Here is a 16062-nt window from a genome sequence, read left to right as displayed (position 1 = left end):
CAATTTTTGTGCTAAAATGGCCATTTCAACCACATTTCACATGTTCTCCTTTTTTGTGTCAAAATTTTAGGGGGTTCGATCGAACCCCTCGAACCCCCCTGGCTACGGGCCTGAGATGGACTCCAATTTCTTTGCTCAAGCAACTAAGATAACCCCGGGAAGATACCCACAGAAAATGAGTGGCTTTGGTGCTAAACAAAAATGCACTGAAGTCACTTTTAGGATATATTCCAATATCACAGAGAATAATCTCAGCCAGGCTGCACACCCAGGTAGGAGCACTGGGGGACAGCAACAATTATTCAGGTCTATGAACCAAATACCAGCAATAATGAAGAAGAAATATATGAGTTCTATGAAGATCTGCAACGAACTATAAATGAAGCCCCATCCCAAGACATGTTGATAGTGATGGGAGACTTCAATTCCAAAGTAGGCAAGGATTGGGAACCATGGAATGGTATACTTGGAAAATTTGGTTGTGGTGAGAGAAATCAAAGAAGAGAAAAACTCCTAAACTTTTGCGCCACCAACAACCTCTGCATATCAAACACCAAATTCAAACAATCAAAGTTTAGCCGTGAGTGGACCTGGGAACCCCCAGATGGTTCAACAAGAAACAAAATTGACTTCATTCTTATAACACACATGGAAAAGCTGCACATCAAACTCACGGAGCTTTAGCGCCGATATTGGATCAGACCACCAGATGCTCCGTGCATGCTCATCTAAAACTCAAGCTGAAAGTGAAACCAAAGGTAAATAGACTCCCTCGTTACGAGGTTACAAAACTCAAATCGGAAGAGTTTGATCAGCTCGTAATTGGCGGGAATTGTTAGGCTTTTACCACTATGCCATGTTATCAGTGATATAGCCTACTTGACCTGCCTGGTCTATATTGTGCGTGTTAAAGAAAGAAGATAAAGTATAGGACTTGAATTAATACTTTGTGATGCTTTTGGGAAGATGTTACAGGCCAATTCTCGAAATAATAAAATATATTGATATTTCCAACCCCTATTAGACATCCCAGATACTGATGTCGGGATTGAAGACCTTTGGAAAATTGGAATGACATCAGAAATACTATCAAGGAAACTTCTGATAAACTTCTTGGAAAGAAAAAACAACAACACAGAGATGCCAGTTTTCAGGTTTTAACCTGAATTCAGGTTTTTTGTGAGTTCAAATTCCCGCGTTTTCATTTATTTTTAGCCTGTTTTTGGGCTTTTCAGGTTTTTTGAGTGAAACTGACTGGCATCTCTGCCAACAACAGAAGCCGTGAATAAGTACTGAGGTCGTAGAGTTAAGCAGGCAGAGAAGTAAAATGAACTGCAGCGCTTGGAGGACCCTACTGTAAAACCTAAGTACAACTTCTTAAATGGGGAAATAAAACGCAAATCGAAAGAGTTTAAAGACAATTGGCTGCGAGAACTGTGCAAAGAAGTGGATAATGCGCATGAAGCCAAGAAAATCAAGCAGATCTATTCCACCATAAAAACAATCACAGGGACTCGCTCAACATCAATGTCAAGTGTCAAAGACAAAATGGCAAAGGTCTAACCGAAGACACAGAAGTCAAGGATAGATGGAAAGAAAGTTTTGAAGAATTATTCAATAATAACAGACCTGATGATACCTCCATCCGCCATCCATGTCTGAAGTACTCTCATGTCCCACTAAAAATACTGGTGCAAACGTCATACCCCAGCCCTTAAGCACATTAAATACACTGAATGAAGATTCAACAACTTTGACTACAGTGTAACCTATATGGGCCAATTGAGTTGCAGATGACAACTTTCAAATTTTGTTTGAAAAATTCGGAATCAGTATGAAAAATGCATCAAAATGAATACAAACACGCCTAGTATTGGTTCAGTGGTTCTTGAGATAGCTCTAGATACTTTGAAAAAAATATCTCAAAACTTGGGATTTTTACATTGAAGCATTTGGCTAGCATGCAGAGCATTAATTGTTTTGTTGGCTTTGCTTGATATGCGCAGGACAGAAATCAGTGAAGTATCACTTTGCAGAGCTGAGCAATTCATGTTTTATTGATGACGCCACAACAAACTTCAAGCTCATGTACTTCACACACACTTTCTGCAAAAAGATAATTTGTGGCACCAGACTTGACAATGCTTCAGAAACTAGAGCGATAACCGCACCATAGCTGAACCATGTGGCTTCGGCAGTATATTGTGGTAGGCCTACAATTCTACAATACCTACAATTGAAGCATTTTGAAAACTTGACCTTTGACCCCTTTATTGCCCCTTAATGACCGTAAATGAATTTTAAAATATTTGCAACATGTTTAGAATGTCATAAAGAATCATTGCGTTTAAATTTCAGCTCAATCAGAGCATTTTGTAAAACTTGACCTTTGACCCTTTATTACCCCTCAATGACCTTAAATGATTCGTAAAATGTTTTTAAAATGTTTAGCATGTCATAAGGATCATTGCATATAAATTTCAGCTCAATTGGAACGTTTTGAAAAACTTGACCTTTGACCCCTTAATGACCTTAAATGAATTTTACAATATTTACAACATGTTTAGAATGTCATAAGGATCATTGCGTTTAAATTTCAGCTCAATTGGAGCATTTTGAACAACTTGACCTTTGACCCCATTATGACCCCTTAATGACCTTAAATGAATTTTACAATATTTGCAACATGTTTAGAATGTCATAAGGATCATTGCATTTAAATTTAAGCTCAATCGGAGCATTTTTGGTTAAAATGACCTTTTTTTTTTTTTGTGACCCCTGGATGACCTCTGACGTTTGGAAATATTTTTATTATATTCTTTATGTTTTCCTCTTTCATATGACACCACTCATGGGGTCATACCTTCGTGGCATTTAGAGATATGTCCATTTCAGACCAAATGGTTAGTTAGTAACATACACACTTATAGGCTGATACCATTTCATGGTTCAGCAAAAAGGTAAATATTTTCACTTGTATATGCCTCTGGCCTATTGGTTTTCAATATACCTCACATAATGTTTTCACTTCATGGAGAGTAACTTGAATATCTGTATTAAAACAACATGCATAGATCTGTGGAAATTTTTAAATAAAGTCATTTAATGTAAGATTTATAGGCTTATTATATCTATATAGCTAGTCTGTATACCTTCCTCGAGTCAGTAAAGTAAAGAAAAGTAAAGTAAAATCAAATTTTGAGATTTTCTCACAAACTTAATTTTTGCAGGAACCCCGGGCAGGAACCCATTATGTTAGATGGATCCCTTGCATCATTTCCTCTCTGAAACTGTATACTTTTATATACTACAAATCATTACATTAAGAGATACAACAAAAACAATATCTAAATTACTGACTCCTGACTCAAAGAAGGTATACAGACCACAGTGTGTCTTGCCCACAGAATTAAACTTAATTCCGTGGTCTTGCCTCAAGTTCAGAGGGGGGTAGCCACGGCTCGGTAAGCAGATTTAACCAACATTTTGGTTAAAAAAATAAAGCTGCCATGTGCATGGCAGTAGAACCTGAGGTTATAGGGGTTATGCCCCCTCCCATACTCACCAAGCGCGGATCCAGGGGGGGTGCTTTGGTGGCTGCAGCACCCCGGGGTATGAATCGCAAAAAAAAAAAAAAAAAAAAAAAAGAAAGAAAGAGAGAAAGAAAGGAAGGAAGGAAAAGTGCGGGAAAAAGTATGCACCAAATCGCACGAATTGAGTTCAGAAATGCCAAATGTCCCTAGGCAAGGGGACGCTGCCCCCTTCCAACACCCTAGACCCCTAACTTTACAGCAGGCGCAGTTTAGGGGGCGGGCCCTCCTCCCACAAAAAGAGGAAATGAGAGAAGAAAAGAGAAAGGGTAAAAGAGGTAAAAAAAGGAGAAAAAGAGAAGAGAAAAGGGCGAAAAGGAGGAGAGGAAAAGTTAATTGCACGTATTGAGTATAGGTCCTGGTCCATGCCTAAGACCGTACAGTCGGTTCGATCGGAAGTAGGCCCTATATAGGCCTGCAATTATTTTAGGCATTGCTTGAAGGCGGGTCCTGGTGCCAAAAGCTTGTGAAAATTACTGCAGGTCCGCCGATATTCCGGGGCTATTACATTTTGTCACCAAAGTCACTAGACAACAATATTTGTCCAGGAATGGCTTCATGGACGAGCCGTCATTTCACAAATTTTTTTTTCAAAATAAAATTGTACACACTAATAGTGACAAAATGGTCCACCAAATTGCTTCAATTAGGTCTTAATTTTCAGACACCCCCTGCGTAGTGCATAAACAAAGTAGCCATAATAGCTTCTGCTTTCAACATTTGCCCATTTAGGCCCATGAAAGTCAATTCCGAGTTTATCGTCCCTTTTTTTTCCCAGGTTGGTGAGGTGACTTTTTCATTTTTCATTTTTCATTATCTCATCAGATTTCATTATTGACCTAAAATGCGTGTTGATTTAAAGCCACACTCATACATGTTATTTATAAACATGTTTTATATGGGTAGGGACTAGAAAAGTTAGAAAAGAGTCTGGTTTTGCTTCCAAGTTATGAATTTATTTGTTTTACAAACAAAAATATATGTTTCCAATTGCTAAAACTGGTGAAAACACTGATACTTTAAAAATAATGAATTATTTTGGTATTTTTGAAAATTGATGCGGGTGTTTTTGGTTTCCAAAAAGTGACGCGGGCGGGGGACGACAAACTCGGAATCGACTTTCACACACCTTATGTTTAAAACAATTTATAGGCCTACAACAATTACAGGGAAAACTTGTCCACGAAAAGGCTTCATGGCCCGTCATTTCACAAATTTTCGGCTTTTTCAAACTAAAATTTTACACACTAATAGTGACAAAATGGTCCACCAAATCGCTTCAAGTAGATCTTCATTTTGTAAAAGTTTCTTACTTCTCAGGGGGGCACATCCCCCTCAGACACCCCCCTGCGTCGCGCAAGCGCAACGCGATGCCCGCTTCGCGCACAGTTTTTACATATAAGATTTTTTAGAGCACCCCGGTGGAAGCAGTCCTGGATCCGCCCTTGATACTCACACACACCCAGCCCCATGCATTTCTGATTTGGGGGATGACTAATGTTACAATCCCCTCCACTTTGTCATATAATTAGGTCACTTTAATTGTCCCCTGGTCTGTTTTGAAAGGGGGAAAGCCCTTAGACATGTATCTTTTGAACAAATTTCCACATTACCAAAATCCTTAGATAGGCCTATGGGTCCCTGTTTATGGTGATGTTACACTTTAAAATGGGTAAGGGTTCGACAGCCGCACGACCCCATCGGAAAAAATATTCATTCACTCTGCGAAATGCTTTTCAGAAAACACTGCCAGCTAAGAAAACCAACAAGTATAGATTATTTAATATATAACGACCTAAGACATTTTCATAAATGGGACCAAGTTTAAAAAGGGTTTGTTTGTTTGTTTCATTTCTTCTTTATCCTGGGACACTCAATCAGTTGAAAACACAATTAATTATCCGTTCTTCCTTGAGGCCCATGCAGGGTGAAAATCCACACAGGAAAAATGTTTAAACCGTGGCCCCTTTTTATGTTTTGGTAATTGTATCAAACAAAATGTTGTCACCACAATTCACACTTATTCTAGGTTACACAAAACTATTTCCAGTTCGTTTGTACATTACATCTGCTTTGAACATTAATAATAAACCATGAACAAGAAGTCTGAACACGTCTTAACTTTCAGCCTTATCAATAATATTTTGCTTCATATTGTGATAAACACCCCTGATGTTAACCTTTTGTTAGGGCTGCTATCAATGTTTAGACAAGGAACTTTTCCCATGACTCTTGAATTTATTTTGAGCCAAGATTTCAACTCAAATTTTATGAGCTCCATGAATGTGTTCAGGTTTTGTGCGGAAATTGCTCAAAAATATATTAGCTTCCTACGCTTTGATATTTATTCTTGGTCCAAAAGTGTAATGCAACTTAATCAAATCAAATATGTAGGTCTATGGTATGATATGTTGCGGGCCCAATATTTTCAAGCAAAATAATTTACAGGGTGTGCATTTTTGGGCAATGGGCTGGTTGAATTTACTGGTTGGACAAAATAATTTACTGGTGGGCACTTTTTTTAAAAGTAATTTTTATGGTGAAAAATGGTCCATTTTAAAAATATTTCAAACTTTTTCCAACAAAATTGTACAGACTAATAATAGAGTAAAAAAAGTACACCAATTAAGTGGGTTCAATTGGGCCTACCTTTTGAAAAAAAAGCCCAATTGTTAGGGGGCACAGTCCTCTCGGACACCCCTCTCATCTTTATTTAAAGGAAGTCTCCGGCAATCACAACATTATTCCTTGTAGACGAATCCAACGAGCCAAGTCATGGTCAGGATTTGGTCGGACATCTTTGGGTAGCCGCTAGCACCAACCTGGTGTTTTGAGCGTCCAATTGTGCAAATAAAGGCCGCCTAACAGCTAGAGAAGATGCAGGGACGAGGAGCAATAGAAAAATAGCTAATAATATATACAATGGAGATAATTCCACAGGTAATCCCGTCGCATCTATTCATACATAGTCCTTTTGTTCGCAAGTACATCAATGCATAGATACCGCGTGTAGTTAATCCGATTAATATGTCACTTCAACAGCGAATAGACCATGTTGAAGCTTGTAAACTTTAATCATTCTTTTATCTACCTGTGTTTTCGAAGAAGGTGTAAAACGGGTGATGGAATGCAGTTTAAAATTTCCGCCAAGGCCGAATCATTTCACATTTTGGGTGCATTGTAGCCGACGGCTACCCAACTAAAGGCTGCTAGTCTGTGTAGGAATGCGTGGATTTGGATTCCTCTATATGTTAGAAAAATAATTATCAAGCACGAATCACATGGTTTTAAATAAAACAATGTGATTCGTGCTTGATAATTATTTTCTAACATATAAGGCAAAAATGTTATGATTGTCGGAGTCCCCCTTTAATAGATTGGTGATCTGGGCAATCAAGAATTTGTGGCTACGCGTCTGTACTGCCATTTTGGAGCATATTCGTATCAAAGCATTTAATAAAACTTTTCAATATTATAGATTTTGAGAGAACTTAGCGCATGTTTTTGATAAAGAGTTTGTGTTTCACATACTTGTACTATCAGGCCTTGCCATCTAGATTTTGAATGCTAGGCAAGGGGTCTATATCACTCTCTTAGTAGTATGTATTGGTCGAATGACTCTCTAGTTCGACACCCTCTTTCAGAGATTTGAAAATGCTCTAATTTGAATGCCGTAAATTAGATTCAAGGGTCTATGATTCAATTTTGAGTGATTCGATTCGCAGCAAGTGATTAGTGTCCATGGCAAGTGGAAAATCGCTCACTAGAAATTCAGTTTGAGAGAGTGGTGGCGAGCATGAGCGATTGCCTGCCCAAATGTTTAAAGTTGCTTAATGTGAAAGTAACAGATGTTCTACGATCAATATCACATTTTTCTTCAATTATTTTTATTTATTTTGCGAGAGTCAAAAATCTGAATAAAGTTAAAATAACTCATTCAATATAAGAAGTGAATTATAATTATAATCTCATTTATTTCATTTAATCACTTAGTTGTCTTTTTTTTTACTTTTTAGTTGAAATTGGATTGGTGCTTTTGCTACTTATACAGTCCACCCTCTGTCAAAAAACACCAATATCTGAGGCTGAACTTATTGAGAAACTGAGACAGCAATTGCTGACACCAAGTGGAATCACAGGTCTTGCAAGGTAAGATTAACCCTAACTGTGCACATGTTTGTTTGTTTTTTGCTATCGGAAGTTAAAGAAGAAACGAAAAAGGAGGGAAAATTAACAACGAAGTCAGTCGGTTCCACCGGGATTTAAACCTCGGACCCCTCGCTTGCCACGCAGAAGATCACCGACCTGTAGCCACGAGGGTTACGCTGGCCCAGCCAGCGATTTCCTGGGTATACATAACTTAGGCTTAGATATGATTGCGTCACACATCGTCATCATCCCTATATCTCCGTGTCAAAAATTTCGTTTCCAATATTAGCTGAAACGACACGTTTTTTATGATCTGCGCATGCTCATTACCCTATCTGACTTTGCCAACACAAGAAAATTTGATTTGTTGTAAGTTTTTTGTTTTCAATACACTCACTGGAACTGGAAGTTCAATCCACTATGATACAATTGTTATATTCTTTCAACACATACATTTAACTGCAACGATCCCCAGTTGCAGTAAGGCATCAACGGTAGAACCATGCAACGATCCCCAGTTGCAGTAACATCCACGGTAGTACCATGCAGCGATCCTCAGTTGCAGTAACATCCACGGAAGTACCATGCAGCGATCCTCAGTTGCAGTAACATCCACGGTAGAACCATGCAGCGATCCTCAGTTGCAGTAACATCCACGGTAGAACCATGCAGCGATCCTCAGTTGCAGTAACATCCACGGTAGTACCATGCAGCGATCCTCAGTTGCAGTAACATCCACGGTAGAACCATGCAGCGATCCTCAGTTACAGTAACATCCACGGTAGAACCATGCAGCGATCCTCAGTTACAGTAACATCCACGGTAGAACCATGCAGCGATCCTCAGTTACAGTAACATCCACGGTAGAACCATGCAGCGATCCTCAGTTACAGTAACATCCACGGTAGAACCATGCAAAATATCAACAGGTGGTTTCATTTGTTTATACATTTTTAGAGCATTTCGAATTATGGACGATGATGGCAACAACTCGTTAGAATTGGAAGAATTCATGACAGGTCTTCGTGATTACGAAGTTGAAGTTAGTCCAGATGAAGCCAATGATATGTTTCCGGCATTAGACAAGAATGGCAGTGGTACCATTGACTTAAACGAATTTTTGGAAAGCTTAAAGGTAAGTATATAGTATTAGGTTTAACATTTCATAATCAGTATAGACATTGGGTATAGTCAGAGAGCCCTTCAGCAATGGTGACTGATGACAACAACGACAATAATGACTGTCGCATATTTTTTTTAAAAAAATCGGTGTTTTATAATAGCGCCTTTTCCCAGATCTCAGAGGGATCAAAGCACTGTAATTCCGCTGCCATGGTGAATCATCACAATCAGATCGCATCAACTAGGCTGGTTGCAGCCAAACCTGGCACAAACCTATCCGCACTTAGATTGTAATTTTCACCAAGTATCTGTGCAGCTCCCCAAATTCCATTGGGTGCAGGAAGTTTTTGATAACCAAACAACTAATCAGCGATTTTTGAAAGCAGAAGGAAACCGGAGATCCCGGAGACAACCTGCGAGAGCGAGCATGGAATCGAGATAAACGCCGGGGCTTGAACCCGGGACCTCAGTGGTGCAAGGCGAGGGAACAACCGCTCGCTCTCCCTATGGGAGGCGGAGTTTTCACCTTGGGGTCAATATGCGCCTGGTATTTCGAGTCAAATTCGAAATTTGCATTTAAGACTGGTCTGCTGTATAAATCAAATAAGTGTTGGCAGACTTCAAAAAATGATTTTTCTTAATACTTTGTGTGTGGATGCACCTTGGGTCAGAGTCCACAGGAGTGACAGTCATATCGCCTCTAAACCCTTGGTTGCCATGGCAACAGCGAAAATGTCAATTTGCCCAATTTTCAGTATTTTCAGCATTTTCACATGTAACAAAATGTAGAAATATCAGGTCAGATTTCAGGATGAAGGAAATCATGTTCAGTACCCTTCTTTTATACAGTGAATAAGACATCCTTCCTCTCTATTAAAATCATGTAAACACAAACAAATCTCTTTCAGAAGTGGGTGAAACCATTATGTAAAATAGGGTGTTTTTCATTATTTTCAGCCATGCCAAAACTTGTGTTGGGAAAATTGATGTAACCCCCAAAGTAACACTTTTCTCACAATTATCTGCTCTGGGTAAGTAGATAAGATGTTGGTCTAGTAATATCAGTTTTGGTAATTTTCATACGTGGGAGCAGTGTTGCCAGGAAAATTGCACAATTTTCAGTTTTTAATTTAATGTATTATGAAAAATAAGGGCTTTTATCCACCTAGGGGATGATGATGCATTTTTATGATATTAGTATGATGACATTACCAACTGTAGTGCATGAGTATCAAGTATTTCTGCCTAAGTGTTGCCAGAAACCTCACTTTTTTGACGTTTGAGATTTTATTTACAATGGAAAATGCTGATTTTAACAGACAACTCTCTTGTTAATTTTATGCAACACTCTAGTATTGTGATTTGGATTAAGTGCATGGTGTGACATGATTTGTATTGGTTTCAACACCAGTGTTGCTAGTAGCGTTGCCTTTTCAGGTGCTGTTATAAAGTAATTTTCATACGTGGGAGCAGTGTTGCCAGGAAAAATGTCACAATTTTCAGGTTTTTAATTTAATATATTATGAAAAATAAGATTTTTATCCACCTAGGGGATGATGATGCATTTTTATGATATTAGTATGAAGACATTACCAACTGGTAGTACATGAGTATCAAGTATTTCTGCCGAAGTGTTGCCAGAAACCTCACTTTTTTGATGTTTGAGATTTTATTTACAATGGAAAATGCTGATTTTAACAGACAACTCTCTTGTTAATTTTATGCAACAATCTAGTATTGTTATTTGGAGTAAGTGCATGGTGTGACATGATTTGCATTGGTTTCAACACCAGTGTTGCCAGTAGCTTTGCCTTTTCAGATGCTGTTTACAATGGAAAATGCTAATTTTAACAGACAACTCTCTTGTTAATTTTATGCAACACTCTAGTATTGTTATTTGGATTATGTGCATGGTGTGACATGATTTGTATTGGTTTCAACACCAGTGTTGCCAGTAGCGTTGCCTTTTCAGGTGCTGTTATAAAGTAATTTTCATACGTGGGAGCAATGTTGCTAGGAAAATTGCATAATTTTCAGTTTTTTTAATTTAAAATGTTATGAAAAAAAGGGCTTTTATCCACCTAGAGATGATGATGCATCTGTATGATATTAGTATGAAGACATTACCAACTGTAGTGCATGAGTATCAAGTATTTCTGCCTAAATGTTGCCAGAAACCTCACTTTTTTGATGTTTGAGATTTTATTTACAATGGAAAATTCTTATTTTAACATACAACTAACTCTTAATTAAACTAAAACTTAATTTCACATTGGTTTCAACACCAGTGTTGCCAGTAGCTTTGCCTTTTCAGGTGCTGTTATAAAGAAACAGCGAAACCAGTTTTACTAGTAACATTGTCTATTCAATGAAGTATAGCGTGAAGTATAGCGGGTCCTGGACTGCTATTATTCACATGTCAACAACAGTATTGCTAGAAAACTCAGTGTAGTATACTTTACTTTGCTCGCTGTGATTTCAACACCAGTGTTGCTAGTAGGCCTAACCTTTTCAGTTTATTTGCGACGGCGAACCTGAAGAGTTCGAATTTCAACCAGCCTAATCATGAAGCTCCCGTGGCCAAGCGGTTAAGGCGTAGGTCTCGTAACCCTGAGGTCCTGGGTTCAGTTCCCAGGCGGGATAAATTTTTCTTCTTGTCTCCTTCATTATTTGCGAAGGCGAACCTGATGAATAACAATGTTTATTTATATAATTCCCGTCGATCCTGCCACTGTTTTTCCGTGTAATATTTGTGAACTTGTAAAAACAAAGAGTCTGATCAAGCAAACTGTTTTAAAAAACTTAAGGACATATGCATATACCTCAACATCGACACCTAAATGTCCGTATATCAAGAAAATTGAAAGCTTTGTGGAAGGTTGTTCCTGTTTAGTTACAAACAATGTTTTGAACAATTGCAAAACATGTGATGTTTTTAAGCACATATGTCTGTAAATGTCGGTTGGCAATCTTGTATCTTCAGTAATGTGAGTCATCAAATGAGATGAAAAAGGGTACTCTGCTGCATCATATCTAGTGTATGAACTGCAACAGACATAGCTAACCATGTTACCTCTTTAAATTCTTCTGTAGCTTTCTCAATTGTTTCAAAATAACTGAAAATGTTACTAGTAACACAGGTGTTGAAATCACAGTGAGCAAAGTAAGGTATACTACACTTAATTTAAACAGTCAATTTAACCTCAATAATAGAAAAGTGAGTTTTCTGGCAATACTGTTGTTGACATGTTAATAATAGCAGACCAGGACCCGCTTTACTTCGCGATTTAAAAAAAATTGAGTATACTATGTATACCAGTGCTGTTAACCTCCTTTTCTGTAAGTTTGTCAGTAAGAGTGTCATTATCCTGTAAACTGACTTGAATAGACAATGTTACTAGCAACACTGGTTTCGCTGTTTCTTTATAACAGGCACCTGAAAAGGCAAAGCTACTGGCAACACTGGTGTTGAAACCAATGCAAATCATGTCACACCATGCACTTAATCCAAATCACAATACTGGAGTGTTGCATAAAATTAACAAGAGGGTTGCCTGTTAAAATCAGTATTTTCCATCATCAATAAAATCTCAAACGTCAAAAAAGTGAGGTTTCTGGCAACACTTAGGCAGAAATACTTAAAATGATACTCATGCACTACAGTTGGTAATGTCTTCATACTAATATCATCAAAATGCATCATCATCCCCCAGGTGGATAAAAGCCTTATTTTTCATAATATATTAAATTAAAAACCTGAAAATTGTGCAATTTTCCTGGCAACACTGCTCCCACGTATGAAAATTACTTTATAACAGCACCTGAAAAGGCAACGCTACTGGCAACACTGGTGTTGAAACCAATGCAAATCATGTCACACCATGCACTTAATCCAAATCACAATACTGGAGTGTTGCATAAAATTAACAAGAGAGTTGACTGTTAAAATCAGCATTTTCCATTGTCGGCCTAAATAAAATCTCAAACGTCAAAAAAGTGAGCTTTCTGGCAACACTTAGGCAGAAATACTTGATACTCATGCACTACAGTTGGTAATGTCTTCATACTAATATCATAAAAATGCATCATCATCCCCTAGGTGGATAAAAGCCCCTATTTTTCATAATATATTAAATTAAAAAACTGAAAATTTTGCAATTTTCCTGGCAACACTGCTCCCACGTTTGAAATTTACCAAAACTTTTTTTTCATGATATTACTAGACCAACATCTTATCTACCTACCCTGAACAGATTATTGTGAGAAAAGTGTTACTTTGGGGGTTACATCAATTTTCCCAACACAAGTTTTGGCATGGCCGAAAATAATGAAAAACACCCCTATTTTACATAATGGTTTCACCCATTTCTGAAAGTGATTTGTTTGTGTTTACATGATTTTAATAGAGAGGAAGGATGTTTTATTTACTGTATAAAAAGAAGGGTACTGAACATTATTTCCTTCATCCTGAAATCTGACCTGATATTTCTACATTTTGCTACATGGGAAAATGCTGAAAATACTGAAAATTGGGCAAACTGACATTTTCGCTGTTGCCATGGCAACCAAGTGTTTAGAGGCAATATGACTGTCACTCCTGTGGACTCTGACCCAAGGTGCATCCACACACAAAGTATTAAGAAAAATCATTTTTTGAAGTCTGCCAACATTTTTTGAAAATATCTGATTTTTACTGCATAGTGTTCTTAATACCCATGTTTTACACTAAATTTAGGTTTTGACAATTTTAGCATTCATTGCAAATTTGTATAATGCTTGGTATGTACAGCCTGTCTCAAAAAAAATTGTGCAAGTGAAAAGCGCCCTCTGTGGCAATTAGAAAATACCGTTGTGACATAATGCTTACATCAACGTCAAAGACATAGTCTTAGCTCTCAAATGCCGTTTAGTCTGTTCAATTTGCTTGTTTTAATCTCGAGATATGCTTACTTAACAACGAAAGGGTAAAATCACAATTGTGCCACTTTTACTAAGGAAGAGGGATGATGTACATGTAAATCAATGATAGCATCAAGTTTATCAAGAGTTCCTTCGTGAAATCAAAAGAATGCACCAATTACACAACAATACAAAATTGTTTTTAATGTTTTTTCATGATAAAGGTATAATGATTCTCTTTTTCCACTTACGACACATTAAAAGATAAATAAATATTTCACATTCTGCTGTAAAATTAAATACATGTGCATGTCAATGATTTTACCATGGTAAATACTGTTCTCTTTGTCATTCAATACATGTTAAAGACAAACAAATATTGCACACTTATAGGTTACTGAACTTTGACAAGTTCATGAAATTTGACAAATTAATGAAATTAGACAAAATAATGCACGCGCGCTGGTGTTGATGCGTCTAATGCACGAGCCCCGAAGGGGGAGTGCATTAGACGCATCAACATCAGCTATCATTGATTTACATGTACAGCCCTATTCCCTAGTAAAAGTGGCACAATTGTGATTTTACCCTTTCGTTGTTAATTAAACATATCTCGAGATTAAAAAGAGCAAATTGAACAGAACAAACGGTATTTGAGAGCTAAGACTGTACCCTTGACGTTGATGTAAGCATCATGTCACAACGGTATTTTCTAATTGCCAAAGAGGGCGCTTTTCACTTGCACAATTTTTTTGAGACAGGCTGTATTTTGTCCCGGTATTGGGAGCAAGCGGGATGATTTTGGAAATTACGCTCTATATACTACTACAAACTTTGAATGATTAGATTTCGAAACACTTTCTATATATTTTCAGCCACCAATGTCTCAATCACGAATTGCTATCCTTGACAAAGCATTTGAGAAATTTGATAAGAATGATGATGGTGTTGTCACTGTAGCAGACCTACAAGAGTTAAATAATCTTAGACAACACCCGAAATATAATGATGGGACATGGACTGAAGAAGAAGTGTTTGAAAACTTCTTGACAACTTTTGATTCGACACCAGACGATCCAGATGGAAAGGTAACATACTTATAAATACCTGGGTTTAAAGGGGGATTGCCCGATATCATGTCATGCTGATACTACCTTGGTTGAATGACTTTGACCCACACTCCCCCACCTTTTTTGATAATTTTAATGGGAGCCAGAAATAGTGGATGTGCTGGTAGGTGAGGAGAAAGTTGCACTCCTACAAGAGATGCTTCACATGATCATGGGGAATGCTAAACCATGTGATAATAAAGTGATAAGTTGAGTGTCGGGTAATTTCGCTCTCCAATTAGAGTACGGGCTTGGAATACAATCTTTTTAGTGGACACAAGTGATCAGGGAATAAGCTCCGGGGGTAATACCCCCCCCCCTATTTTTTGTTGCTCTTTTTATGATAATAATTTTATACTAGTATTTTGATGTAATAAATATCAGTATAATTTCGAGTTCAACTGAATGCTTTCATCATGATTAATAACATGTTTTATTTATCAAAAATCGACTATGGCATAGTCTAAACATGGCCTGGCTTACGGTCGTGCTGGCTCTAGTTTATTTTGTATTGCGTTTCTAATTTTCACTAATTTCCCATTGTTTTTCAGATCACACATGAAGAATTTGTCAATTTCTATACAGGCCTGCAAATTGATGATGATGCTTCTTTCATGCAACTGATTAGAAATGCATGGAAAATACAATAGGCACCAGCAGTAACCCCAGCACTTGACTTCCAACTTGAAACAAAAAAGTAGCAATAGCTTTAAACATGTTAAAGTAAAAGACAATTTAGGGAGTGTTCAGGAATATACTGGTGGGCGAGGGGAGGGGTTGGAAATATGCAGGGGGTCATAAAAATTTTAGGAGTTATGAATAGGGGCCCGTAGAGGGGGTGTAAAAGATTTTGACATGAAAATCGTTTTCCAGCCCCCCCCCCCCCAGTATTTCTGCACACTTCCTAATATATGTGTTACAGGTACAGAACGGGTGTTCATATGCATAACATAGGAAACCAGGATTTTTACAAAACTACAGCACCTAAAGTCTTGATTTTTGCAAAGGTATGTTAGTTTAAGAAAGTATATTACAACCGTGAAAAAGAATTTTGAAAAATACTGAGGGCGTCCTTCTCAGCAAAGGTTATGTGGCTTTAGTGTTTGTATTTTTATGTGGTTTACTAATTTTAATGGAAAGCAGAGACAGACATAACCAACAAATCGGTCTTCACAGGTTCCTCCATTCAGACA

General features: G+C 37.6%; 1 protein-coding gene across 1 annotated transcript; it reads left to right on the top strand.

The window, feature by feature from the left end:
* The first annotated feature begins 411 nt into the window (after positions 1-411).
* On the top strand, positions 412-15534 carry LOC140155379 (calcyphosin-like protein). The gene is made up of 5 exons (XM_072178209.1): positions 412-484; positions 7607-7739; positions 8697-8874; positions 14636-14848; positions 15421-15534. The coding sequence occupies exons 1-5, from the start codon at positions 412-414 to the stop codon at positions 15517-15519; spliced, it is 696 nt and encodes a 231-aa protein (XP_072034310.1). The 3' UTR covers positions 15520-15534.
* The last annotated feature ends 528 nt before the right edge of the window (positions 15535-16062 follow it).

This window comes from Amphiura filiformis, chromosome 1, assembly GCF_039555335.1.
Source record: "Amphiura filiformis chromosome 1, Afil_fr2py, whole genome shotgun sequence".
Lineage (NCBI taxonomy): Eukaryota > Metazoa > Echinodermata > Ophiuroidea > Amphilepidida > Amphiuridae > Amphiura > Amphiura filiformis.
The sequence above is the reverse complement of the archived record's forward strand: the minus strand, read 5'-3'. Positions and strand labels throughout refer to the sequence as shown.

Coding starts and splice junctions, on each gene's coding strand:
- LOC140155379 (XM_072178209.1), top strand. CDS start 412: ATGGGAGACTTCAATTCCAAAGTAGGCAAGGATTGGGAACCATGGAAT. Junction 7,740..8,696: donor GGAATCACAGGTCTTGCAAG/GTAAGATTAACC, acceptor ATACATTTTTAG/AGCATTTCGAATTATGGACG. Junction 14,849..15,420: donor CAGACGATCCAGATGGAAAG/GTAACATACTTA, acceptor ATTGTTTTTCAG/ATCACACATGAAGAATTTGT.